We start from the raw sequence: 27893 nt of genomic DNA, 5'->3' as shown, positions 1-27893 counted from the left end.
TCCTTGGGCAGGAGGGCAGAGAGCCTTTCAGGCAGCAGATAATGCAAAGTGCAGCTCTGTATCTATGTGCTATTTCCTGAACTGCATCATCCTAAATGCAGCTGTGGAGCTGCTCTCTCCTTCCAGCAGAGAGCCTGTGCTGGCGTGCTGCTACATTACTGTCAGTGGAGTCTAACACTTGACAACACAATCGTGAGATTTCAAGAAGAACAAGCAGCTCATTCTGGTGCGTGCAGCTCTGGTAATCAGTAGAGGAAGGAATTACTGAGTCAATCCCACTAATGACAGTCCTAACATTGCAAAGTGACAAGTTTCCTAAAGTCCTCACGTGAAGAGGAACAACAACCAGTCTGGCAGGATTGCCTCCTGTGACAGTGGCACATCTCATTTCCTAAGTGTCTTGCAGGACTGGACTCTACAGATGCCACTATGACACAAAAACAAGTTTAGAAGGGGCAAATCCTTTCAGTCACAAGTCATGTCCACAGGGAAACCTTTTTGCCCAACTTGTCTGTGTTCTCATGGAGACAAGGCAGTCACAAACCTCTTGATAAGGTTAAAGCTATTTTAAAAACAAATCACTGGTTAGATGCGTGCCCTAGAAAGCGTCTCTTTAATTAGGCTCTGGGGGAATTTGTGACTATGAGGAGGCCCTGCCCGCAGCCTGTTCCGCCCACAATGCCCAAAGTGCTGTGCTCAGGGTGACGTGGCTGCCTGTGACCTCAGGCTGCACACCCAGGCTTACTCAGATAAGCAGGGACGCAAGATTGTAAACAGCAGCGCGTGCATTCTTTCCACACCACGGCGCGGTATTTATGGCGCTGAATGCAGGAAGCTTAGGAGTGAGTGAAGGGTAGCCAGCTCCAACTGTGACCCAGCTCCAAGGGCAGCAGGGTAAGAGCCCAGCTCCACCCTCACTCATTGTACAACTCAGCCAGCAAGCTCAATAAAACATCTTTATTCTGTACATTTATATAGATGCTTGGAGAACTGGGACAATCCCCAGCATTAGAAAAATTCAAGACAACAAAACAGCAATTATGAAGAGCATGGCACCAAAGAACAGTCATGCCACAGATGGCAGGGATGAGGTGAGACCAGCCATCAGCTGTTTCAGAAAGGTCACAGCACCCCCCTTTGGGGCACAAAACACCAGTGCTGCTGCAAAGAGCTGGAGTCCCCCATCCCCAGGCAGCTTTCTTTGTGACCTACTAGCACCAAACAGAAGAGCCTGCTGGCAGCTGGGGCCTGTCCTTGCAGGCATCGGTGAAAAGTCTGTGTCATTGGAATACCCAGGCCACTGCCAGAATGGTAAAAAGAAGGGATCCTGCTTGAGCAGTGACCCTGAGCCAGCATCTCCTTTCCCTCTGCTGGGGATGCAGCAGTTTTCAGCTGGATCGGTGCTCCCTCCAAGGGACAGGTCACTCCTGCAACTATTAAGCTGCCTTCCCTTCATTTATGCCACCACTTGACAGGCTCCCCCCAGCTCAGCCCGCTCTTGGCAGGGTTCAGTCCCCACCCTCCTGCCGGGGACGGCCTCGCCCAGCGCAGACCCCCGGCCCCGCACGGCCCTGCAGCAGCGCCTGTGCCAGTGGCCAGCAGCAGAACCTGCTCTCAGGATGGCAGAAGGGCTGCTTGCGTGTCCAGGGCTATCACAGGCCCTCGTCCTTCTCTTCAGTCACGGCTAGCAGACCACCACACCAACCAGCGCGGCTTGCTGAAGGTCTTTTGCTCACAGCACACACATTTGGTCTAACAGTCAACAATAAAACCAAAAGCCTATCTACAGCTTTACAGACCCTGCTGCACCTTACAGGTTACACAGCAGAGCTGCATGACAGAGAGTGGGAGACCTGTGCTCCACTCTACATACAGAGTCCTTGCTGGCAATATCAGGTTTCCTCTGACAACAAACACCAGTGGCAGTGGAAAGAAAGGAATCCGTGCTCCAAAAGGAATAAAAATCATGCCACTGTCAGAAGTTACCTGGTTTTGTGTAGGTAATGCAGCCTGTCCTCACACATTAAGGCAAGTGTGTGAGGAACAAGGTGGGCTGGGAACAGCCACACCAGGGAGCCCACTGCAAACCACTGCTACCAATGTGCAGGTGACACCTTCAGGTGAACATCCATGGAAACAACCTGCTCACACCAGCACAGGCCTGGGCCCTGCTCTGCTCCACAGAATGGCGTTCTGTTCAGCTGCTGCAAGGAACAGATGCAAGTACAAGCTCTGTCTTCATGATGTTATTTATGTTTGGAGGCTGTGCCACTCAGAGCAGCCACAGCTTCCTGGAGTCAGAAGGAGTGATGATGAAAAAATGTGTAAAGGTGAGTGGGAACAGAAAGTCCAACAGTAAGACACTTGGATTGGAGTAACGCAAAACCAGTGCACAAATGGACACACAGCAGATTAAAGCCGAGATTCAAAAGGTTAAAAAGTGTCCTGAATGCATTCTGAGAAGTTCAGCCAAGCCCCTGTTGTGGGTAGCATGGCCTCTTCCATCCCCTGCCCAGAAGGATGTGCTGAAGGATGACTCAGGAGAACACTGTTATCAACCCAGTGCTCAGAGAGCAGAAATGGGACCAGATCTTGTGTCAGAGATGTAAAAATATCCCTGCTTGTCCTCAAGAGCACTGCACCTCCCAACCAGCAATTTTCAAACAGTAAACAAAGCCAAAACTTGCTTGCCCAGGTCTGCGGGTACCTCTGATCTATTCTGAAGGAGGGCAGGGTGATGAACGCTGCAGGCGATGTGGAGAACATGCTTAACTTGTCCCACGTACGGCACTGAACGCAAGAAACTCTCCCATGCTCCATCTCACAGTGCAGACGAGGGACACCCACACTAGAACGGGACAGCAGCAGCTCCAGGCATTGCTCAGAAAGCCACAGGAGCTTCCAGCCTTCTCCCCAGGTGCTGGTGAATGGGTATTTCTCTGACCTACTGGTAGTCAGAAGCTCAGCTGTCCAGGCCCCAGGGACTCCTCCAGGCCGTTTTCTTTGGTGGTGATGGCTTGGAGGTCAGTGACATGCCCAATGCCTTTGGTGACTCCTTCACGGAAAAGTAGTTTGGCTCCAATCTTCAAGTATTCAGGATGCTTGATGAACCTGAAACAGACAACTGCCTTCTCTCCTGTCCGCAGCTTGTCCTGGAAAGAAAAATAGGAGAGCTTAGACCCATCTCCCAAGCTGATGTGTGCAGAAAGAGGCACATGTGGATGGTAAGAAGATGAGGCAAATAAGCAGCCTTCTTCAGACTGCATGGCTTGAGCCCTTCCCATTACTGTATACATAACAAGAGACAGGGAGACACAAGCTCTGAAGGATGGAGAGTTCACCTCTTTAACATGTTTGGAGGAAAAGCAACCAAATGGGCAGAGATAGAGTCTGCTCCTAGGAAGGGACACTGCTACTCAAAATACTAGCAGCCCCCAGCTTTACTAGAGGGCATGGTGGAATCCCAACAAACCCCACAGGGAGGTCCATCTTCCTCCCCCTTCTTCCTGCGGCCTACCTTTCCATGGATCTTCTCTACGATAGCTGTCTGTCGCACATTCCCCACGTGCACCGTCACCTGAAACCCCTTCCGGAAAGTTGTGGCATGGAATAACAGCACGATCTCAGCTTCAAACACGGAGCAGATGGTGGGGTTCATTTCTGGGCTCACCATGACCATCCCCTGCAGAACAACCCAAGGCTCAGACCATTTAGGGCTAGTCCCCCTGCTTCTGAACAGCCCCCAAAACCACAAATACACCTCCACTCTGTGACTTGGGCTCGCATCCCATTCTCAGCCTTGTACTCATTGTACTTTGTAACTTGGCTGTTTCCTCCCCTTCCAGCAAGTTTCCTGCAGACATTTCTACTTCATTCCCACCCTACCAATGGAAGATGTCCAGGGAAGCCTCCAGCCCTGCTCACTGGACCAGTGAACGGCCTGGCAACAGCAGCACTAACCTTGCGCAGCAGGGAGCGGTCGAAGGGCCCGAGGGCCAGGGTGGCTGCCTGCCCAGCCCGCAGCACGCGGCAGGCAGAGCGGTTCCGTTGGATACTGCACACTTTCAGCCGCAGGAACTTCCCGTCATCAGTGGGACCAACCACCAAGTTCTCCCCTTCTCGGCAGATCCCACTGCCCAGGGTAGAAGAGCAGGACACAGTAAATCAGGAGACAAAGACATTTTATCCTCCAAGACTAACCTGAACAAATTCCCCAGGGCCAAGTCTTTGGACTCTTACCCTGGACCAATTAACAGGGGCACAAAGCTGCTGAGAACCAGGATTTCTTACAGCAGGAGTGAAAGCCACACTATCACTCTTAAGGATCCCAGGTACAGACGGGGCCACTGCACCCTCAGTGCTCTGCCACACTGCTTTGTTTCTGGTGGAGAGACCTCAGATGACACTCCTTCAGTGAGGATGTACTGGTGGCCAAACTGTTCTGATCCCTCCCAAACATGGAGGAACAGCTGCCTTTTCATGGGCTAGCGTGCAGTTAACCCTTGCTGGAATCAGAGGATCTACCTTTTACATTTTGCAGTTAACCCTTGCTGGAATCAGAGGATCTACCTTTTACATTTCTTCCCCGCTACCTGAGGAAGGAAGAAAGCAACTCCTTGGGATCACGCCTGATCTCTGCCAACTCTAGATTCCAGCATGCCTTCTTTCAGCATGCTTCAGGACACATTCCTAATCCAGACACTTTAGCGCAGACTGTCTGCTTCCCACTACACGACCTTCCCAGCACCCTGTAGGGCTCCACTCTCACTTGGCTCAGTCATCTGGCTGCAGTCAGGACTGAGCCTCACACAGCTTCCACTTCTGCAGCAAGTGACTCTAACCTTGTGGGAACTCCAGCAGCCATTCACATCCACACATATCTGCCTAAGCTCACTTACCTTGACAGAGTTCCTCCTACAACAGTCCCCACCTCTGGCACTGTATAAATTTCATCAACCTGCAGCAAGGACAACAAGAATAAGCTGCTCAGACAGACAGCTATGAAATAGCACTCCAGAATGAGAACAAAGAGCCCACTCCTTGTGTGGAAGGAGGTGATCTCTCTGCTGGTCATGAGACACCATCTCAGAGCTTCACCAGCTCCCGCTACCTTCCCATTAGAGGAACAAACCTCTGCCTTTTACATAGCAACCAGAGAAATGATCTTATCCCTGAGACAGACATCTCATGGTTAGGACAGATCCAGCCTATCAGGCTTTTCTCAAGGATGAAATCCTTTTTAAAATGTCTCTCAATAGTCCAAGAGTTCACCACATCTCTACCCATGGTGTCCAAATTCCCCAAACATCTCTCAGTGTCAGAACTGGAAACAAGCTACCCTTACCCACCTGAAATTCTGTAAGTTGCTGCATTAATTCTTCCTGCTCTTTACTGTTGGTCAGTGGAGGGAGGATGTTGAGGAAGACTTTCAAGAGATCCAGGTTCTCCCCAGAAACACTGGACAGTGTGAAGATTGGGGTGATGCTGTCAAACACAAATAGACAGAAATAAGCAGAAGGCCACAGCACAGCTCCAGAAGGTTTCTGGGATTCTGAATCTACTGAAACCCGCAGGAAGATGGATACTACACCAGTAAGTGGCTAAAGCAAGAAGGCTAGGTACAACTCCACAGTAACCTCTGCCTCAGTGTTTAGCTGAGGCACTAATCCCTTGTCAACACACATTATTCTCATGAAGAAGTAACTCTAATGCAGCCTTTGCTACCAGAGCCCAGAAAAGAGTTTGGGAGGGGAAAAAGCCTTCTTGGAGAATGAAAAGCAGGAAACTTGACAAGGAGCAGAGATGTTCAAGACGTAATCGCCTCCCCTGTGTTCACCCTTCCCCAGCTCTGCATGGCAGCCCAGTCTGAATTGCCTGCTCCCAACAGAAGAAAGGAATGGTCCCTTACTTGGGAGATTGTGCAAACTGTTGTGCTGCTGTAACAGCATCATCGTCTGAATTCACAAGCAGGGGGAGCTTGTTGCAGCCTGGCTGCTTCAGGATTCGCTCTAGCTGCTTCACTGTCCGCTCCACGGTGGCTTTTGAACACAAGTCGACTTTGCTGATGACAATGAAGAAGGGGACCTTGAGGGCCATGGCCAAGCCCAAGTGCTCTCGTGTTGTGCCTGCTGCAGGAGACAAATGAGAGTGTAGGTGCAGCAGCAGTCACCACTGTAGCTTGTTTTTATCAATAGCTGTGTCTCCTGGCTATCCCACGGGCCCACTCTAGAGATTTCACTGTAACTGCTTAGTTCATCACGCATTGAAAAAGCACAATGATTCTTTTAAACAAAACCAAACATCAGTCCGGAAAAATAAAAACCAAGAAATTTTGTGACTGATCTGTCTGCTTCAGAAAGATGAAGTACTTTTCGTTCTTTGGCCAAAGTTTGCCAGAGAACAGTCACAAAAATGTCAGAGATAGATGTGGGAGAACTCCAGATGCCTTTTTACAAGACTTTGGGATTCATCACCCCTAAGAATATGTCAAAGTTGTTCTCTTTCCTGAGAAACACAGCCCCAAATCCCAAACAAAGCCTCTCTGTCCAGGGTACAGTTTAAGGTGGTCTACAGCTGGTAAGACGATTCCAGATCTACTCCTCTCTCAGGCACTCATAGACACTGGCTTACAAGGTATCAGTAGAAGCTTACAAATTAATAAACTTCTCTGACAACCACTGACAGCTGACAAGGACCCACTCCCCCCATTCTCCATTCCTCTTCACATGTTGCAGTAACTCCATGCAGGCAGGGCAACACTCACCAATGCCAGTGTTGGCGCTAACCACCAGCATGGCAAAGTCTGGGCAGTAGCTGGTGAGGCCAAAGATGGTTGTTTTCAGATACTTGTGGTGGCCAGCCAGGTCAATGAAAGTGATCATTTTGGAAGAACTCTCACAGATCTCTTCTGCTGTCCGGGAGTCACTGTAATTTACCACCTAAGGGATAAGGAGCTTGTGAGAGTGGCAGCCCCAGCAGGCAAGTAAAGAAAACCTAGCTCTTATCTATCCACTTTGATGTCAGAATTACTAAGTAGAGATCATCCACCATGGGTGGAAGAAACAGTGTCTGTTGCAAACAGACAACCAACACTCAGGTTCAGCTTAAGGGACACAGAACTGTGCCACCTCTCTTCCCTCCTGTCCCACTCAGTTCTAACAGGTGGGTAATCCTATTCTCCAGCTTTTTAGTTCAGCAACCCACTCTCTTACCTCTCCTTTGCTGTTGAAGCCGAGGATCTCAAAGCTGATGCTTGATGTTCTTCCTGACTGGATTTCATGGAGATGCCGGAAGAGGTTGAGGCGTGCTCTGCCCCGCCCGTTGTCCAGCTCTCCTTGCGTTAGGACACCCAACAGTGTTGACTTCCCTGAGTCCACATTCCCTAGGACAGCTACTCGAAGGTCTAAGAACTACAGGAAAAAGAACAAAGGAATCATTAAACTTAACCACTGTTGTACTGAGTGCATGAGCACTACTGGACAGTGGAGATGCAGCTCAGAGATCTTCCCTACATCAGGGACACTGTGCAGTATAATCTTGCTCAGATTCTGCTCCTGCTCCCAGCAATCACGATACACTCTCTAGAGTTGAGATGTGACATATCAGGCTTTAATATCACAAAAAAAGGCCATTTGCTGCAGCAGACCTCTAAATCTTTCCTTGTTTGCACATGGGTCTGCATCAGAACCACTGCCATAGAAGCGAAATAATTCTTCACCTCTGATGCAGGCAATTTCCTGCACTGATATCTGCCTCAATCACAGTCTTGGAGATAAGAAGCGTTATCACCAAGCCTCCCTCTGGCAGCCCTTTAAAGCATCTGCTATGGCCCAACTTATGACAAAATGCCTCTAGGGTATGGGTTCCTATCCCAGAAGGAAGCTGCTTGTATGAAGCCTCCAGGTCTCCAGCAGCAGAAGACAGCCAAACCACAGGTCCCTACCTGCTGGTTGTCAGGCACCTTTCGGACAAGCACCTCCGTTATCTTCCTTGGAACATCGCTGTCGTAATCAACCTCCCTCTCCCGCAGCACTGTAATGTCAGCCCCAACCCTGCCACAAAGACAAAAGGCAGGCGTGAGACACATTTGTACTTGACAGCTCTCACACCTCTACAGTAACAGCTGACAAAGCAAACGGGATGAAGGCTGGGGATAGTAGGGAAGGAGCCTCAAGCTTCCAGACAAAAGCCCTGTAACTTTCCTTGTGTTTCCAGAGCCTCACGACTGAAGGAATGTCAGTCATACAGAGGCTTTGTAGGATGGAGCCACCAGCTGCTCAGGGGACTCCAGGAAGGGAGCCTCTCTGCCGGAGGCTGTTCATGCTTGTGGGCCCTGCAGGTAAAAGGAGCACGTACTTCTCCGCCATCCGGCGCAGCGTCTTGAGCGAGGCTCGCATCTCCTCCTCTGAGAGGCCCACCAGCAGCCCATTGTCCTCCACGCCGATCTGATAGACGGCCTCACCTCGGCCCTCCTGCAGCCGCCACTTCATCTGTGTCACCAGGTGCTCGAAGCGGTACTGCGAGGGGTTCACCAGCTTTAGCTGTGGAACAGAGGGGTAGTTCTAGTCACAGCCTGGACGCAGAGGCAATCCCATTGCCCAATCCCTTCAAGCAATGCTCCCAACTCTGACCCACCTCTAGAAAGCACAGCCTGTATTAGTGTCTGAACAGAAGCCATGGGACAGGTGAGAAGGGGTTTCACAAAGGTACAAACATATGGCAGAAGAGCTTTCCCGCCTCGTGACAGAGGGATCTGTACCCTGCCTGCTGCAGAGTTAAGGACAGCACTCTGGGACCAATCTGTGATCCAGGAAGCAGTAAGTGCAAATGGCAGAGCAGCCACAAGAAAGTGGCAAATCATTTTCAGAGATATCTCCATCTCTCTCTCAAGATAAATACAGCAGGCATCATATACTAGAAGAGACTCCTAAGAATGAGTACTGAGATCAAACTTTTTCAGCTCAGCATACTGAGTAAAGCTTGGCACAGAGAAACAGAAGATGAATGGTAGTTTCTTAGTGCAGTGTCCACTTTTCTGTCCTTTCCTTGGCCATGTTACCCATAGACTGTTTTTGGTGAAGTTACTCACTGCAAAATAACCCTCTGGGAGGAAGACCTCCTGCAACCTAAAAAGTCTCACCTTGTACTCGATGTTCCCATCTTCTGCCTGGTCAGAGAATGAAACAAGAAAGAAGAGTTAGATGCTGTGCGCACAGGGACTTCAGGCACCACCTGCCCATATATTCTGAAGCTCATGCTGACGATTTCAAAGAGAGGGAAAGTGGCAGAAAGAGACACTGTTAGGACCCAGCCTTCTGCCATTCTTTCCTACACTCAACTAGAACTTTCCTTATGGTTTGTTTGTGCAGTTTGTATCCCACATCATGAACACCAGAGGACAAAACTAGAGTGGGGCACAAAGGTAATACTGTCTGGGGGGGATTTTTTTTCTGGACAGTAAAGAATAGGGACAGTCTAACAGTCACAGAGAGAGAAAGAGTTCCAGTTTTAAAAATGCACAGGCCAGTATATGATTTAAAGCCTCCCCCCTCACCCATCCATGACCCACAAAATGCTACCCACAGCATCCCACTCCCACCCTATCCAGCAGCTTCCATCCATCCATCCAATGTACACAGAAAACAGGGACCTGAGTACAAAAGCCTCTGCTTCCTCTCCCTTCCCTCTCTACAGGGAAGGACTACAGACATAAAGAAGCAGGGTAATGACTCCTCTGCCAGCTAGTCACTGGCCAGAGAGTTCTGGAGAAACAAACCTGATTGGGACTGTCTGTACACAATAAGCTCAGAAGTACTTTCTCAGGAAAGGCTGAAGATGGGGTTGTAACAGAAAGGCACAGGTACTCATCAAACTCCCTTCAACCAAAACAGGCTCCAGCTTTCCAAAGAGAATATCTAATTTTACAATTAGATATACAACATTTAAGTAAATTTTCCCATTGATTCAGTGTAAGGACCACTAAGAAAAGGCTGGAGCCCGCAGGAAGCCACATACTCTGTTAGACTAAATGGAGCTGGCAACAATAAGCACTTCCTTTTCCTCTGGACACCTATTTGCATGTCAGGAGAGGCACCAGCCCTCTCCTTGCCTTCCAGCTCAGCTCTTAACCACAGCGGTGCTTACAGTGGCAGAAGGCCAACAGAAGTTCTCAATTGTCAGCTCAGTTCTCTGGCAGCAGAGCTGTGCCATGAGAAAAAGGTACTTGCAGCAAGTTTTCCTCTCCTGCCATCCACCAGCTTTCCAGTTCTAAGAAAAACCCATTCACCTACTGCACTGTCGTCTAAATAAGGAAGTGGGTCTTCTCCAAGGCACTTGAGACTAGAAAAGCAACAAGCCTAGACTTGCTTGGGCACTCTGCACAGGGTAGCCAGAAAGAGGAAGCTGTTTTGAAACCGCAGGGGCTGTCCAGCCTCCAGCTGAAAGGAACAAGAACTAAACTGTGGCTGCAGGGCACAGTCCTTCCCGTGGAGAAGATCTAACAGTAGCAATGCAATGTTTTCCCATCTTCCCAAGAGTCCCATGCCTGCCTTGTGGAGGAATCGCTCCCTCCAGACACAGGCTATTATATATTTTACAGAAATATCTCACTGACTGGGGCCGAGCAATTGAGTCCGAGGCAAAGTAATTCTCCCCACAGTGACAGTTCTATGAGAGCAGTGACAACTGCCCCAGCTGAGCACACACCCACGCACTACCAATGGCACGTCTTCCTGCTGCAAGAGACAAGTGCCTTGCCCTCTGCCCATACACCTGCAGCCCCACGGAAGGAAACAGCCGCCAAATTAGCTGGGAAGGGAGTCACCAGGACCCGTCTGGCATCTGGAAAGGGGCTCAGCCTCACCAGATCGTCTCTCGGGGAGAGAGAGATGCAAACGGGATGTTTGGAACTACGAGGCGAGCCAAGGTTTATTTTCGAAGCTGTTTCGAAGGCAGGCGGCAAAGCGCGCACAGACAGCCGCCGGGCAGTGCGATAGTACTCACGGACAGGGTCCGGTGGACCCCGCAGGGAACTCGCTTGCACCAGGGCCTCGAGTACGGCCGGAGGAGAGCCCGGGGCAGGCGGGCACACGGCTCCGGGGGCAGGGCTGCAGGACCGCTCCTACGGCTGCTGTCAGCCCGACCCCGGCCCGGCCCCGCACCAGCACCGCCGGTACCTCCAGCCAGACCCGCCACCCGACCTGCGGGGTCCGGCCGTGGTACCGACCCGCTCTGGGGGTGGGCATCGGCCCTCCGGGCCCTCCGGCCCCTCCCGCCCCTCAGCGGCGGCGCCCCCCGCCCCCGGGCCTGGTCCCGCTCCCTCCGCGGCTGACGGAACGCGGCGGCCGCCGCAGCTCACCTCGGGTGGCAGGTACGGGGGGTTGTTGGCCTTCCCGCCGCGGCTCCGCCCGTTCTTCTTCTTCGTCTTCGAGCCACCGCCGCCGCCAGGCGCGGCCCCCCCGCGCCCGCGCAGCGCTGCGCCTGCCCCGCCGCCCGCCGGGCGACAGCAGCCCCCGAACAGGTCCGACACCCGCGAGTCCATGGCGGATACCGCGGCCCCGCCGCCCCGCTGCAGCGCCCGCTCCGCTCCCCGCCCGGCCCCGCCGGTCCGGCTCCGGCGTCACCGACCGCCGCGCGGCGCCCCGGGAAAGCGAGTCCTGCCCGCCTACAACGCCGAGAACGCACCGCGCTCCGCCCGCTTGAAACTACACCTCCCGGCGTGCCCCGCGGCTCGACCCGCTAGCTCCCCTACGGGTTCCATCCGCGGGGCTGATGGGAGTTGGAGTCCAAGGGAGAGGGCGCCGCTTGTCGGCCGCGGCCGACAACGCGCGGGATGCCGCCGTTCCCCGGGATCTGCGGACTCCCGTGGGTTACCCCTTCGGCAGTTCATAGCCCCGGGTTCCCTGGTTATTGACATCGAGAGGTCAGTCAGACTAGCTTCGGGAAACTGGGGCACTCTCGAAGCTCTTTGGCATTGGAGGTACCACATGACTACGCAGAGGCACCAGCCCGATACAGAGCGATCCCACAGGACACATTAATATCCGACGCGGGGACGGCCGGAACAGCAAAAGATCCTCTAGCTGTGCGCTGCATCCCCTCGCTAAGTATATTCCCAGTCTCCAGTTCCACGGCCACTGCGCCTTCTCTTTCCCTGCTCTATGACCTGGGGAGGGTGACACTGGATCACTGTTTGTGTACAACTGATACACACCGCGGCGCTGGGCACAGGTGGCCGCGGTTCCTGTAAAGCAGCCGAGGAGTGGCTCCTCTCGCCGTCCCGCCCTCTACTCGCCGTGTGCTGCAGGCGGCACCCAATGGGGCGGCGGGCGCAATGTTTCCAAACACGGCACTCCCTGCACGCTCCCCGCCTCCAGCTCCCCGCGGCAGCGCGAAGGCCGCTCCCCCCGCAAGACACGGGAGCCGCCAGAGCTGCCAGGAGCGGGGCGAAGGACAGCGGACCCGCTTCCTGCAGCCCTCTCCGGCCAGCCCTGCAAGAAGCAGGCGTAGCTCCAGGCCCGGGCCGGGCCGGGCGGCCCCGGGACGGGATCTGGATCGGGAGCGGAGGGGCGGAGCCACACCGAGACCCCGCCCTCGACCGCGCCGCAAATCGCGGCGCCGCTGCCACCGCCGCTGGGGGGCGCGCGGCGCGGCCCGTGCGCCACTCCCGTGAGGCTCCGCGGCGGCGGCGGCATTTAAACCCGCGGCGGCCGTTGGGGGGGCGCGTCACTGGTTCCGCGTTCCCGGGCGCTGGCGGGCCTGGATCGCGGCGGCGCCGGGATGAGGCCCCAGCGGGACGGGTCGGTGCTGGGCAGCCCCGCGGTGGCCGTGGCGTTCCCGGGAGCTGTGTGCCGGGGCAGCGGCTACCGCTTCGCCTGCGAGCTCCTGAAGCACGTCCTGCACCAGCGGAACCAGCTCCCGCTGCCCTACGAGCAGCTCGCCTACTTCTGCCGGCGGGCGGCCCAGGTGAGGGGCGGCGGCCGCGCGGTCATCCCCGTGTCGGAGGCGGCCTCCGGGCCGGGGGATAAGGGAGGCCGTGGCGTTTGAGTTTTGCTGTCGAGCTCCTGTTCTCTCTTGGTGACTCGCACAGCAACGTGTTGCTGCTTTTAAAGTTGCTGGTTTTAAAGTGAAAAGTTTGTTGTGGCTTCATCCCTAGATGTTACCTCCTCTTTTAAAAATGAGGCAAAGGCAACGTTAAGTTCAGGCTGCTGAAGGTGTCGATAAATTGTTCTTAATTGATTGCGTCCTACTTTCTGCTCAAAGCGTGCCACTGCTTTGTTACACGAAACGCTCTAAGCAAAAAAAAAAAAACAACAAAAAAACAAACAAACAAAAAAAAACCCAACAAAAAAATATTAATTGATTTCAGAGTGATGGCTGATCTTTGAAAGATGGGCTTCTAATTCCTATTGGAATTCATCAGTAGTGTGATTCAGATTCAAACCGAGTAGGTATGGACTGTACATTTGTGTTCCTCTTGCATTTCCTGATGTGGAGACAAGAGGTGCATCTTCCCAATGTGGGTATCTATAGCTCTCAAAATGGAGACAAATGTCTTTTTCCTTGACTCTCTGGGATGGGCCATACTTTCTGCAGAGTATATTAGAGCAAATACATGCTCATAACTAAATGTAGTAATGTGAATTTTTGTTTTCCAGGATGGTGATGGAACTGAGAAGCCACTTTCCCTGGGTCTGCCAAGCAGGAAGTGCCAGCAGCTGCTGATGGAGCTGGAGGGATTGTTCCAGCACCTGGAAGTCATGTTTAGTCTGACGCTGGTTCCTCGGGTTCTTTTCCTGCTTGGAGGCAACGTCATGAACCCCAAGGAGCTCTATGAGCTGAACTTGGAAGGGTTCTGTGAGGGCACTGCTGAGGAGAGCCTCCAGACTGCGCCCTGTGTTCGCCAGCTCTTTCACCGCCTGTTTGTTGCTGATGTCTTCAGCGAACTTAAGGCTCTCCCTGTCACAGCCACTCTTGTCCTGGTGCAGGGACACCGTGACTGTGGTGTTGAGTGGTTCCGGCCCAAGCTCGACTACCGAGTGCCGACCCGAGGGAGGAAGCTGACTGTGAAGTTGTCCTGTGATGGACACCTCCACGTCAGTGCCTCATCCCCACAGCACACAGCACCTACTTGGGAGGACTATATCTGGTTCCAAGCACCAGTGACCCTCAAAGGCTTTAGTGAATGAATGGTTTCCGCAGAAGTTTACTTGGAATATTGATTATTTTTTTTTCTTTAAGTATTAATTTTAACAAATGTAACCATGTATTTTTGAACCATGTCTGATTTATTTTTTTTTTTCTTCATGGTCTCTACTACCTTCCTGTTGCTTGCTGTGCCCATCTATTGTCCTTATTTCCTGAGTTGTTGAAGGCAAATCTGCTTTATAGCACAGTTGTACACAGGTCCAGTCATTCTGTGATCTGTCACACGGGATGAACTAATGTGTTGGGAGTAAAATTCTCCTGCTGTGTGCTTGCTAAACTGCTGCATACCATTTCCTCCTGAGTTTTAATATGACCATTTTGTGACCCTGCCTTTGCCATGTTACCCATAGACTCAGATGAAGTTAATTCCTGCAAAATGCCTCTCTGGGAGGAAAAGCTTCTGCAGTCCTCAAAAGGCTCCCCATAGCAAGAAAACAGAGGGCAAAACTGGAGCAGGACGTAGAGGTAATATTGTTGCGGAGGAGGGATTTATTTCCAGCTAGTAAAGAATGGGGCAGGATGAAGGCAGTTCCTCTGCAAAGGGCTGGAGCTGCCAGGGCTGCCGTGGAGATGGGTGGAGCTGCTTCCAGGGGCCCCTTGGCAACCCTGCAAGCAGCAGCCTCAGCTTCCTACACTGCCTCAGCTGCCGTGGTATGTGCCCCACTTGAGTACTCAAGTGCTTGCCTATCTATTTGATAAAATTATTCTTCCCCATAGCTCACGTTCTGTTCCTTAACATTCCAAAGTAAGACTTATCAGCAACTGAAAAATCTTGTAGCTAGTGCAGTCTTGGAGATTGAAAGAGACTGGTTCAGGGGAGGCAGGGTAGCAATTAGCAATTTCTATTTTTTTCTGCTAATCTTTGCCTACCAGCCCTGACAAATGGTCACATGTAAGATTAAAAGTAAGCAGTTTCTTTGCTAACCCTCTTCAGAGAAAATTAGGAGTGCTACCCCAATAATGGAAGATTACTCTCACTTGAGGAAGAAACTTAAATGTTTGTGACATGCATAGGGTTCAAGGGAATGTGATCAAGTTTAGCACTATCTCTACCTGCCAAATTCCCGTTCTTAGTCAGATTGTGTCACTTGCAATCAGAATATGAGCCTGTTCTTCTGGACTGGTGTCCACTGCAGAACAGGACAGGGAGAGGAGCCCTGAGAGTGTGTTGGAACTAGATAGCTGCTGGAGTTGTCTTCAGTCATCCGGGCAATTATCTGTGCTCTAATGAGCTTTCAGTAGCTTCAAATAATTCCATCCCACTGAAGAGAAACGTGAACCTACTGGTACTGAGGGTACTTGCTGTTGCTAGTCAAAAATCCACAATCGTGTGCTAAAAACGCTTTGTGAAGAGGATAAAGGTTGAAGTAACTCTCTACACTTGGTGCATATTTTAACTTTGACCTTTTTGAATGGAATGAGATGATAGAAGTAATAGGAACTTAATTTAATATTTTTGAGATTGGAGAACACTAGACTTCTCTCTCTGCTGTGTTATCCATTAATATCTGTTTACAATGTGCAGTAGCTGCTTCTTAAGCTCGTCCTAAGGGAAAAACTTTAGAGTGAAGAAAGCTGCCTTATGTGCAGCTGCCCACTTGAATATGGAATCTCAGGTCTCTTGAAGGAAATAAAACTTGAATGTAGGAGTGTTTGTGCTCAGGAGAGCAAAACCCTTTATGCTTCTACCAAAGCTGCTTGTAATGTGTTTAAGAATGCAGGTGCCCAAGTGTTTAAAGAATTTTTAAACATAAGCCTTAACCAGTTCCTTTCACCTCTCTTCCTCAGATGAGTGCAATGTTACTGCAATAAACTGTTTACATATTCTCTTATACTTGAACTATGGATGCAGTAGTGATATGGTGCTGGAAACAAAAAAATACAAGATGCTTTCTAGAATTTTTTTTTCTTATGAAAACATGTAGAATTCGATTTTAAAAATCAGTACTGTAATCATTATCAAAATAAAATGCTGGTTTCTATACACGATTATTTTGAGGGATTAAACAAATCCAATCTAAAGATTCTGCCACTGGTAGAATAATTTGCTTCAATTCTATGCATGTATTTCAGCTGCAGGCTCACAGCTGTTCCACTTTTTGGACAAACTGCATGATGTCTTGTGCCAGAAGCTTTGGTTCCTCAAAGGCAGCAAAATGCCCTCCACGTGGCATGTAAGAGTAAGAGATGATGTTCTTGTAGACATCCTTTGCCCAGATACGGGGTACATGTACAATCTCCTGAGGAAAAGCTGCAATCCCTGTGGGAACATATACGCCAACCCTAGAAGACATAAGTTAATTGGACTGATGAAACAAGTCCTGGGGAAAGTCTATAAAAACCTCTGTCTCTAGTAACACATCCAGCTGGAGAAGTTTCCCCACTTGGTGCAGTGCACCTCGTGGTCTGCACTCTGCTGAGGAGCTACATTTCTATTTAGTTATCATTGATTTTAAGAAGTTTATAGCTGTAGAGGTGTGAAGTAGAGCCAACTTTGCACACAGGTTGATTTGAAATGTTTCCCATCTTTAACTTTTGTAAGCTGCAATGCTGTGCTCCATGACAAGATACCACACCTCTCTGAGAAGTAAAGAATATTATTTAAGCCAGCTCCTGTTTGCCTTAGAATTTTGTACAAAATGCATAACAAATGAAAGGTGGGCTGGTTCAGACCGCAAAGAAAGACTCCTCCATTTGTTTAGATGATCAGTTACTTGGAGAAGTCTGCTCAGCAATGTTTTGTGGTCAGCTTCTCTTAGAATCATCTTAACTTACAAGCTATCATGAAATGCTAGGTTTCAAGTACTGCTCTCCAAATTACTGCCTCAGGTTTGTTCTTAACTCTTGTAATTTTTTGCTTACCCTCCAGCAAGCAATAGCCCTCCTAATTCAGTTTTAACTTCTCAGATGTGCCCATGATCTTTTGTTTTGTTTTTACTGAACTGGGCTGCAAGTCACATTTTTCTGGTGAATAAGTATATAGACTTGTATTTTGAACACAAGACTATGCTTGATGCTTTATCAAGTCTTTTGCACTGTCTTGGCTGCAAGCTACCTTGTGTGCATTACAGGTTCAAAAGAAAAGTGACCCTTAACTATATTTATTAAAAGCAAGATTTTGGACTTTTATTTTTATTAAATAAACTAATTAAATTATTTTTATGGAACTAATTAAATTTGTTGTTCTAAGTGATCTAACTGTTGATGCAGGCAAATGTTTCAACCTCATTTGCAAATCTGCCTTGCAATGTGCCACATAATTACCTGTCATGAGCACTTAGATCAGGGTCCTTGGAAAAGTTTTCCTTGTAGTATCGCATTGAGGACACAATGGAGGATGTCACCCAATAAATCATCACATTGGTCAAAAGCTCATCAAGAGAGTATTTGCTGTTGAGAGAGAGAGGAAGAAATTTAACTGGAAGCTGCTCCTCAGTGCTCTGTACCGGGCTCATGCCCTGAAGGACTGCTGTCCCTCTTAATCTCTGCTTATTTTCAAGCAGCAAATTAATTGGCATCTGTGTGTCAGCAAAACCACCTGGTGCTGAAGCAGTAGTGTGGAGGCAGTCTGCTGTAAGTTTAAACTACTGCTTGTCACATAAGCCCTTCATCCTTAAATTTCAGCTTTGACAGGCCAGTATTTTACCTGTATCCTCATACTAGTTCCCACCAGTCACTCTTTTAATGAGACTTCTCACAGAATAACATCTTACCTTTCCAAGCCTCCATCATCTCTGTGCAGAAATGATTTGTCTGTCCAGGTTGAGAATTTTTCCAAGATATATGCAGCAAGCCCCACTGGGGAGTCATTCAGTCCACAACCTAATTGAAGAGAAGGGCTGTTGCAGTTGCCTGGCATTGCAATACTTCATTGCAAGTTAAACTGGACTTTCATTAAGTGCTCAAGAGATTTCTAGAGAATTCAGTAGCGAGTCTGTATTTATCTATCCCTTAGAGTACTTTATTTGTGACAAATTCCCTGCAAAGGAATTCTGGCTATAACTGAGGGCACTACAAATTCAGATAATTTCTATATAAAAGAAGCTGAGAGCTAAGGAAGTTCCATTGCCTTCTTGGTGATGTGTAGCAGAAGGAGCAAATTCAGATGTAAAGAGATGACATTCTGAAAAGAAACTTCAGATACAATATTTGGGAACACTGTCCTGCTTAGGATGGGATGTATTCTTCTGATTCTGAAATATATTTATGAAACAGGGCTAATAGGAATGCAACAGATTCAGAATATCATGAATATAATGGATTCTGTGATTTTGCTTTTTGTTTTTTTTAGAGTTTGCAAAATTGCCTTAATCATTGATCCAGCTGATTTTTGGGAGCACTATCCTTGACTCTCAGATTCTCTCATACAGCAGCAGCTAAACTTGAACCTACTGTCATTTTCTTCCTCCACTTAAACTGCTTTGGACTTTGTTGATATCCCCTTTTCTTGGCTGGTTTTATCAACCAGTCACTTATAAACCAAAGCTTGGATAGCTGTCAATTTTACATCTAATTATTAACTTTTATTCATAAAGAAGTTGGGATCTTGTTGAAGGGTATAGGTGTCAGCACAGATTTTTATGATTCTCTCCCTCCCCTGGAAATTGCTGATTTATTCCTGTGCTTGGACTCTCATGTTAACTAGTTCTAATCCTTTTCTTAAGGCAGTTCAATTTCTTAAGAATGCCGGGGGAGGAGTCTCAACAAAATATTTTTGGAAATTATTAAAGTTCCGTTAAAGTGGATCTACAGCTGTTTGATTCTGCCAGAGCTCTGATTCTTGAAGCATGATTTCCCTGTGATATTATTTCCTGTAAATCAATTCTCCTTGTTTAAACAATTCTGTCAGATTCCTAATCAGAGAGTAGACATACTAATCTTCATTTCTTCTGTGGATACCTTCACTTTTGGGCCCTTAAAAACACTCAAGCAACCAGAAACACCACCACCACCATAACTCCCTCCCACTTGGTATATTTATGTCCTTTTATTTCGTTGGGTTTGTGATCACTTCAAGCAATAGTCTAGGCATTTGTTGACATTACAGTTTGAGTTTCTTTTTCATCTCCTTTGGCGAATTGCCAGGATGGGGGGCTGTTTGTTCTCTTGTCTCCAAATCTGACACCAGCCTGAGACAGCTCGGCTGTCTTTCCTGATGGGGGTTTATTTTAATAAAGCAATATCCTAGAACCCTCTCTAGTGGGGACTGATGGAAAAAGTTCCTTTAAGCATTATGAAATGGCCATATCTTTCTTCATAGTCCTCATCCACTGGCTCCAAGATGTCAGCATTCTGGCTTTTCCGCTGTTTGAGCTTTGTCTACCTTCCTGTAACTTTCACATTGTACCTCCTTGCTTGTGATATTTTTCTTGTTTTCAGCCCCAATTAATTCTCAAAGCTTCAATTTCAGGACCCTGTGTTTTACTTTTGAGAGACTCTTTGGAAAGGGGTTCATTCCCAAGACAAGTGGCATGCTAGTTAAGAGATCTTGAAAAGTTATACTTGAAATCTCCATCTTTTTTTGAGTGGTTTCTTTTAACTTCATTTTACACAGTTCTCATCCCCATGAACTCATTGCCCACATGGGTCTTGTACTCAGTCACCAGAACTCACCGGCACTCATTGCTTCTCAAATTTGGCTGGCCGTTGTTTTCCTGTACCACAAGTGATTCGTGACCATGCTCACAGGGATACAGAGAAGGTGCATTACCTGCAGTGTCAGGTTTGGTGGCCTGGATGTGTAAGTATCCAGACTCTCGCAGGACGTCATATACGTTCTTCTGCATGAAAGGGTAGACACGTCGAGCGTCTTCCCTACTGAGGCCTACGAGCCATGGTACGTAAGCCCCAAGCATTATACAAATCAACCTTCCCAAACTTTGTTTGCCGATGAAAACAAGATTCACATGAAGCCCTTTCACAGATCTAAAAGTAAGTTAAGGAATACAGGGTTAAATCAAGCAATTTTCCATCTTCAGGTTTTCTAGAAAACAACTTGGACTGCAGCTGTGAGATAAACACTAGACTGAATCATATACACAAAGCCCTTCAGGTTCATCATGGTTAAAAAAAAAATCAATACAAAGCATATGAATGCAACTGAATACACAGGATGGGGTGTCCCTGAAGAAAACAAAGCAGAAGGGGATGAGAAGCAGGGCAAACAGAAGGTAGGACTATGGATCCAGAAGGCAGGGTAGGAACTGGAGGCAGCTTTTCTGCACTGATTTCCTTTGCTACTTACTGTGGCAGCATCTGGGCCATGTTTGTGGTAATACGAGATCCCCAGTCTCCTCCCTGTACGTAGTATTTCTTGAAGCCCAATCTGTTCATCAGCTTATGAAATATGCGAGCAGTTGCTATGGAGTCAAACTCTGTAGGTAGAGAGAAACACAGGAGACCTGTTTGACCTAGTGTTCTTCCCCTGGCCAAACACTGTGACTTGACCAAGGCACATGTGTGTGGAGCTGTGGGAAGGGACAGTGTGCAATGCTGCTCTGCCTCACTTCTTGGAAAGAAAGTGAACACAAGATGAAAGAAATTCAGTGGAAAGCAAAATCAGACCTGACTTCCAGTTACCACTGTGTTGCAAATCACAGCCAGCCCCAGAGCCTCAGCCACATGGGCCTTAGTGAAGAGCCAGGCATCTGCATTCACAAACTGCAGTGCCCAGGGCTGCCAGGGATGGTTGAGGTTTTAATCCAAAACCTGCAATTCCAACAGAGCCTTTTTGTTGCTTACCTTTCTGGTGAGGGGCCTCTGAGAAGCCATATCCTGGGATGGAGGGGCAGATGACCTCAAACACCACATCACCCTCATTCAGGCCATGCTTGGCTGGCTCCGTGAGCAGAGGGATGATCTTGTAGAACTCATAGAAGGAGCCAGGCCAGCCATGGACCATCAGCAGAGGCACAACGGCTCGGCCGTGAGGAACATAGGATGGCTTCACATGGATAAAATGGATATCAATCCCTGCCACATATCCAAGAAAGAAAAATTAAAGCTCTGAAACCATCACAGTTTCTGCTCTGCATTCCGTAGAAGGAGGGCAGCAAAACTGTAATTAGCATCTGGAGCAGCTGTTCCACAACCAGCCCACTGCAAGAAGATGCCTGGCTGAAAGGGGATGTCTGGCATAGTATCTGTTGTCTCACTTTTTACGTACAGACAGAGATTTTGACCCCAGCCACAGACATTGGGGTCACTGGAGATTAGCATCCATCTCCTGAGAAACTGGTCTCAGAGTATACAAGTAGAGCTGCACTTGAATGAATAACATAATACATGCAAAAACATTACAGTAGTTAAGAGAAACATGAAAAAGGGCATGATAGAAGCCTAACGTAGAGATCACTTATGTAAAGTCTGGCTAACGTAATCTAATGATCATTTATGTAAAGTCTGGCTAAGCTCACCTGGCTAAGCTACTGGGTAGCTGGGAGAGATATTCCAGCCTCTGGCTAAATTCTGCAGTTTTCAAAGGTGGCTTCAAGGCAATCGCCGAAAAGCACCTCATCATTAGTTAGAACAGGTTCAGAGCCAGATTAAGCTCATCTTGAAGCAGACCTAATCTTATTGCCACTGTGTAATGGTCTTAATCCCTATAAGGTTATTAATAATAGAGCCTCCACTAGTTATATTTCACTCATATCACTAAGCTGTGATGCATAGGTTATCTCAAATACTGTCACTTCTTACATCTCCCCCTTCTCACTGTACATTTCCAAGTGAGACCTGTTCAAGCCATGGAGGCCCCCTCACCTTCAATGGTGGTGTGGAAGTGGGGGTATTTGTTCAGCACTTCCACTTGCTTGCGCCAGTCAAACTGATTCCTCCAGTAGGCCACCACCTTCCGCAGGTAGGTGGAGTTGAAGCCGTAGTGGAAGGCGGCTCCTTCCACGTGCGGTGTGAAGCGGAACTGATCCAGGCGCTGGTGCAGATCCTGTGGAAGGGAGCCCTTCTCACCAGGCTGGCCAGCTGCTGGCATGTGCCCTGTGCCAGGGCAGCCACAGACAGGCTCTCCTGGCTCTGATGGCTTTTGTATTGCTCTCTGGGGCACCACAAGCCCTCCTGAAGAAGTGCCATGCTTTATATGACCGACTGAATTGTTTATATGGGGAATACAATTTTCTACAGGTTACAAGTTCCCTATGGGCACCCAGGAGTACTGGGTCCTACTCTTGGCTTGCTGCTAACTCACTTCAGGGCTTTTGGCACTTGGAGCTTGGCAGCACAGCTGGCTGGGAGAATAAGAATCTCACACTGAGCTGCTGGCTGCTACTTGGTCAGATAATTAGAGACAGGCATGCAGGGATGGAGGAGCTATGACTTAGTCAAGTCGCCATTCCTCTTCAGCCTTACAGCCCTTTCCTCTGTGGAAGCCCCTCAGTCCTGCCCTACTGGTGCCACTGCTGTCCCAATGCCTTCCTGCCCTGCTCCACCATACACAGACCCACTGTCAAGGTCTGCTCAAAGTGTGGCCTTTCCACAGGAGAAGCTCCAGCTTGCACAGAGGGGCTGTCGTCTCAGAAAGTCTTTAGAGGGGACGTTGCAATGGACCAGAGCTCAAATCCCCTTCATAAGGAATGGTGAGCCAGAGCATCATCTAATGGAGCTGGGTAGCTGCCCTGGCGCATGGAAGTGCCCTGCTACCACCCCCAAGGCAGCACCTCAAAGCAGTGAGGTGGGTGATGGACTTGGCACCCCCCTTGCAGCTTTCCGCCCCTCCTTACCCCCCAGCCAAAGGTACCTCGATTTCTTTGTCAGATGTTTCAATCTTGAAGGGACGGATGCTTGCATCTTCTTTCCCTTTTACGGTCCTTTCACCTGAGCCCCACCACCCATCGCCCATGTCAATAGTCTTGATCTTGCGTCCAGATCTGAGCCAGTAAAGCAGCATCCCTCCAACCCCCAGGGTGGCCACAGGGACCAGGACTGCATTCTTCTGAGAATATTCAAAAGACCTGGGGAGGCACAAAATTGCCTGTGTTCAACAACAGCAGTGTCAAAGGGACTTATGTTGAGGCTTGTTTGCACATGTGTTGGGACTGAGCAGGGACAAATGCCTACAAGTCCCAGGCAGTCAGCAGGGACTCGGTATTTCTGTTCTTTTTGAATATCACAGGTAAGATTTGGGGCAGGGTTCTATCTACCAAGGCTTCTCAGGGGTCTCAAGTCCTTGCTGATCAGGACTTGCTGACCACAAATCTTCCTTGTCCCTTTCCTTGTGAACCAGGGGGACAGATTTCAATAGGATATGGGCCAATCTGCTTTGAGGCAGGTACTGCAGTAATGAGACAGTGGCAGCTGGACTTGTCCAGGAATAAAAATTCCATGGGCAGAGTGGGCTGAGGAGCAGGACGAGAGACAAAAGTCTTCAGCTGCTGAAGAGAGCTGGATGTGCTGATCATGCTTTTCTTACCAGTGCTTCATACACAGCTCCCCTACAGACTCAATAATCTCTTAGGGCAATCTCTTGACAGCTACGGGGGAGAGCCAGGATTGCCCTAGGAGAAATCCTGGCTCTCCCCCGTAGCTGTCAAGTAAGGAGTGTTTGCTGGTGTCCCTGTTTCTGTTCTAAACAGCAAGGTCCCAGACTTGAGGTATGGGAACTAAGTTACCAGAGCTGGAGTTGACAGGCATGAAGTCCTAAATGTAGTATACCTTCCCATCCCGCTGACTTGTGTTTCAAACTCTCCAGCTTCCCTTTGGGATTAGTAGAGGTGTCTGGGGCTCCTGCAGGGGGCTGCAAGGGGGCTGTGAGTGAAGATTTTCCTGCTGTTGTCATGCAGAGTATGGAAGGGATGATGCTGTGCCCCAATCAGGGCACTAACCAAAAGAAGAGATCACAGCACAGAACAGCTCTTCCACTCACCTGATCCGGGACAAGATGGTCTCCCTACAAAAAGGGAAAAAACAGAAAGATCCTTACAATCTGAGGTGCAGAGAAAGTGCCTTGCCAGTACCACTCATTGCCCAGGGATGTGATCACAAGCTGTTTAGCCACCTGGCAACATCTGCCATTATTTTTCCTACTCCTTGGCAGAGAGGGGCTCACAAAGCACTGCCTCTGTACAAAGAGACAGTGTTTCTGGGCTGTGCTTCAGCTAGATAATTTGTTGCCATAATACTCCCTCCTTCAGCACAACTTTGATAAAAGGCAGTAAAATAATTGCACAGGTGTCCTTGCAGTGTTTCATCCTGTGAGCAGCTGTGTAACTTCAGCCAAGAAAATTGTTTACTTTGACTTCTGTGTTGCAATAGGTGCAGAGCCTCAACAGGGCAATTCCGGGCTCCGGGGTTATTCTGCTGCCAGCCATGTGGTGCTGATCGTGCTGCACGGTTGGCACCACCAGAGGCTTGTGGGACCCTTCCCTATCCAGAGTTTAATGAGCTGCTGAACCTTTGACACTTCTGGCTACCCCTGGCTGGATATCAAGCCTTTAGGTGTCCCCTGCCTGCGAAAAAGTATCCTCCTCATTTCCCTTTAAGCCCGGTGGATTCTGGTAGAAAAGCACAATCTAAAATCGAGCAACAATAGAAGCAAGTCTTGTTACTCTGCTTTGTGGAATGCAGCAACATTAGGGAGTTCTTTGGTGTAATAATTATAGTATTTAGAGAAAACAAACCCAAACAAATGCCAAAAAAGAAAAAAAGACCTGCTAATCCATGAAAAACCAAGTCCACTGGGTGTTTGTTATCACCTGGAATTGTTTCCCTCTGCTGTCTGAAGTGCAGAACCTGGAGCCTTTACTGGATACCCCAATAGCCTCCAAGGCCATTTGGTAACTTGCTGAGACCGCGTCACTACGTGTGATTTTTGCCTTAAATCACTTCCAGACATGGAAGAGCAGGGCTCCTTAGAACAAACAGCTTATGCAACAGGTAGGAATATCCCCTGCGCTTGCATCCCGGGGGTCGGTGAGCAGAGGTGTGAAACCAGGTAACAAGGCAGCGGCACAAACCCTGCCCTGCTAACAAAGCAGGTCTGTCCCAGAAGCGGGGATCTTGTGGATCGACAAGGCTCAGTCGATCAACACCTCCTCCGCACTCCTGCTCAGGAGAACTCAGCTGCCTGCTCCCCCTCTCCGATGACCTGGAGACCCTCCCGGGGCTTTCTCCCTCCCCCAGCCCCAGCGGGCCCAGCCTGGAGTCCCTCCTGCCCGTGCCGAGCAGGTCTCACCATGCGTTTGGAAGGGTCTCCCGCCACATCTCCGCTCCTCTTTGCCTGGCCGCTGCTCCGAGTGAGGAGGGCGCAATCCCAGTTTCTCCTCTGCCGGCTTTCCCTTCCGCAGTGACGTTTTCTCGGGGACAAGGCGGACCACACCGTCCATCAGTGCCACCTATTGCCTGAGCGTGCCGCTGCAGACGGAGCTCCACAGCGGCCAGGTCCTGCGGGCAGCAGGAACAGCCCCGTGCCCCAGCACAGGCTGCGTGCCGAATGCACAGAAAGCGGCCCAAATGGAGCTCCACAGCGGCCAGGTCCTGCGGGCATCAGGAACAGCCCCGTGCCCCAGCACAGGCTGCGTGCCGAATGCACAGAAAGCGGCCCAAATGGAGCTCCACAGCGGCCAGGTCCTGCGGGCAGCAGGGACAGCCCCGTGCCCCAGCACAGGCTGCGTGCCGAACGCACAGAAAGCGGCCCTGCAGGGGCTGGGTGAGGTGCTCGGTCCGGGCTGAGACAGCACCGCGTCCTTACAGCAGAGGCCAGCTGGGCCATACAGCCCATGCAGAGCCCTACAGCAGGAACTTGAGCCAGCAGCCCGAGGGAAGGGATTCTTCACTCTCCTCAGCGCTCGGGAGGCTGCATCTGGGTTGCCACAGCCACATCTGGGTTGCCACAGCCACCTCTGGCCTTGCTGGTGGAAGAGAGACCGGAATGGGCCGCAGCCTTGGAGGTGCGGGGCCACCAAGCTACTGAGGGGCTGGGCGGCGTGGTGTACGAGGAAGGTGAGGAAGCATATTCATCTGCAGAGGAAAGAGTAAAGGGTGGGATCTTAGTGCTGTCTACAGTTAACCAGTGAAAAGCTGAGGGAAAATGGACCCAGAGTCATCCTGGAGGAGGTGAAGGACAAAACGCAAGGACACAAATTGTAACAAGAGAAGTTAAGGTTAGATATGAGGAGAAATTGCTCCTCCATCGAGGTATTCAGACACTGGGACAGGGCTCCAGGGAGGATGTGGGATTTTCATCCTTGGGGGCATTCCAAATTTGACAGGAGCAAGGCACTGAGCAATCTGACATACCTGAACCTGTTCTGAGCAGGGGTTGGGATTGCTCACCTCCAGGTGTCCCTTGCAACCTGTATATCACTTGACTGTATTCCAGGTGCACCCATGATGTGCAGCAGCCAAAACATAAAGGAAAAGTTCAGTTTTTAATTTTCTACAGAAATCAATGCTAGGTTTTAGTTCAGGTACCTAGACTTCATTTTCCTCATGGTTGGTAAAAATAGTCCTGGATAAAGGCTTCTCCTTCCCAGGAATTTGACAGCTTGGGTAAATGAGAGTTCAAAGCGTAAGGAGTATTGGGTGGGGGGAAGTGAGCAGAAGAGCAGTATGGAAAAAAAAGAATAAATACATGAAAGAGAAAGGTGAATCACTGACATATTATGCACTATGCTCAGTATTTTGCCTTTTACGTTTTCAACAAAGACGTACTTTGCTAAGGACTATTCTCCTTGCTTCCACGAGTGGCAGAGCAGTGGCAGGGAGACTCACCAGGGTTTTATTTGCTTGCAGTCAAGAAAGACTGAAATGTATCCTTCTGTTACTTTGTTCTGCTTCTCAGAAGTCTTTTTCACTGTGCTGTCTCTGTTATTAAGCTTCCAAATAAAATACATTAGTGGAAGGTTTTATAAACAAAAGAGAAAATTACAAGAGTAGGAGGAACAAAAATGAAACACAGCTTTCTAACTTTTTTTATGTTGACAATTTATGTTCCCAGACAGATATATAGTAAAAGAAGCATTTACACTGCATAAAATCCACAATAACCCTGTGGGTTTCCTAAATCAAAATGTTGTTAAATCAAAAATTTGTAGTGTGCCTAAGTAGTGACTCACATATGTGCCTTCAGTTATTTACCAGTGTTTATGGATCCAGTCCCAATGGCAAAAAGCACATGAAACACTCCTAAGACCTCCAAATTTGGGGAGTCAACAATGGTTCAAAATTAAATATTTACTAAGTTCTTCCACAGAAACAGTTACCTCTGATTATCCAGCCAGTTCTAGAGCTGATGATTATTGTCCCTTGGTGCTAACTTGCTCCCATTTTGTTGTTTTGAGCTGCAGCCCCTGAGTAGTGTGCAGCCTGCCCGCCGCTCCTTCCAGCACAGTGCAGCAGTGCTGAGACTGCACATACCTGGGTGTCCTTTCTGCTGCAACTTCTGTGACATCCTGGGCTTCAGGACATCAGCTTGGATTTGAACAACCACATTGCCATCAGGATGTGTCTTGGATGGCATTGCATGCAAACATTTCAGATGTGAAGGGGCACCATTACTGCCTTCTGCCATGAACTGTTGTCACTTTGCCATTATCACTCAAACAGTGTCTCTCACACTGAGGTACCACCTGAAGCTTGACTGGTTACTGACCGATCTAGGGTGGTCAAAGTTTCTATAGGCAGAGTAGCATTTGAGGTGTGCATAGCCACTCTCCAAGCCATTTTCATTCAAACAGCTG

General features: G+C 49.2%; 3 protein-coding genes across 3 annotated transcripts; 1 reads left to right on the top strand and 2 right to left on the bottom strand.

Moving 5' to 3' along the window:
- Positions 1–943: 943 nt before the first annotated feature.
- GTPBP2 (GTP binding protein 2) lies at positions 944–11663 on the bottom strand. Its single transcript, XM_063390640.1, has 13 exons — positions 11357–11663; positions 9140–9166; positions 8356–8540; positions 7943–8051; positions 7212–7409; positions 6764–6938; positions 5909–6128; positions 5349–5484; positions 4899–4957; positions 3961–4132; positions 3518–3682; positions 2945–3152; positions 944–2848 (listed from the first exon to the last, which is right to left on the bottom strand). Exons 1-12 carry the CDS (start codon positions 11537–11539, stop codon positions 2955–2957), a joined length of 1827 nt encoding a protein of 608 aa, XP_063246710.1. The 5' UTR covers positions 11540–11663; the 3' UTR covers positions 944–2848; positions 2945–2954.
- A 121-nt stretch (positions 11664–11784) lies between these two features.
- MAD2L1BP (MAD2L1 binding protein) lies at positions 11785–15958 on the top strand. Its single transcript, XM_063390642.1, has 2 exons — positions 11785–12963; positions 13656–15958. Exons 1-2 carry the CDS (start codon positions 12778–12780, stop codon positions 14184–14186), a joined length of 717 nt encoding a protein of 238 aa, XP_063246712.1. The 5' UTR covers positions 11785–12777; the 3' UTR covers positions 14187–15958.
- Positions 15959–16092: 134 nt separating this feature from the next.
- LOC134547090 (epoxide hydrolase 1-like) lies at positions 16093–25519 on the bottom strand. The gene is made up of 10 exons (XM_063390641.1): positions 25388–25519; positions 24080–24103; positions 22955–23168; positions 21967–22147; positions 20947–21177; positions 20450–20579; positions 19916–20130; positions 17919–18027; positions 17470–17595; positions 16093–16488 (listed from the first exon to the last, which is right to left on the bottom strand). Exons 1-10 carry the CDS (start codon positions 25414–25416, stop codon positions 16287–16289), a joined length of 1461 nt encoding a protein of 486 aa, XP_063246711.1. The 5' UTR covers positions 25417–25519; the 3' UTR covers positions 16093–16286.
- Positions 25520–27893: the final 2374 nt, after the last annotated feature.

The sequence above is a fragment of the Prinia subflava genome, chromosome 2, assembly GCF_021018805.1.
Source record: "Prinia subflava isolate CZ2003 ecotype Zambia chromosome 2, Cam_Psub_1.2, whole genome shotgun sequence".
In the NCBI taxonomy this organism is placed as follows: Eukaryota; Metazoa; Chordata; class Aves; order Passeriformes; family Cisticolidae; genus Prinia; species Prinia subflava.
This window is presented reverse-complemented; position numbering and strand designations above follow the sequence as displayed.

Coding starts and splice junctions, on each gene's coding strand:
- LOC134547090 (XM_063390641.1), bottom strand. CDS start 25,416: ATGTGGCGGGAGACCCTTCCAAACGCATG. Junction 21,178..21,966: donor CTTCCACACCACCATTGAAG/GTGAGGGGGCCT, acceptor GATATGTGGCAG/GGATTGATATCCATTTTATC. Junction 18,028..19,915: donor CACCAAACCTGACACTGCAG/GTAATGCACCTT, acceptor CTCTTCAATTAG/GTTGTGGACTGAATGACTCC.
- GTPBP2 (XM_063390640.1), bottom strand. CDS start 11,539: ATGGACTCGCGGGTGTCGGACCTGTTCGGGGGCTGCTGTCGCCCGGCG. Junction 8,052..8,355: donor CTGCGCCGGATGGCGGAGAA/GTACGTGCTCCT, acceptor TCTTTGTGGCAG/GGTTGGGGCTGACATTACAG. Junction 6,129..6,763: donor TAGCGCCAACACTGGCATTG/GTGAGTGTTGCC, acceptor TGTCTCCTGCAG/CAGGCACAACACGAGAGCAC.
- MAD2L1BP (XM_063390642.1), top strand. CDS start 12,778: ATGAGGCCCCAGCGGGACGGGTCGGTGCTGGGCAGCCCCGCGGTGGCC. Junction 12,964..13,655: donor TCTGCCGGCGGGCGGCCCAG/GTGAGGGGCGGC, acceptor TTTGTTTTCCAG/GATGGTGATGGAACTGAGAA.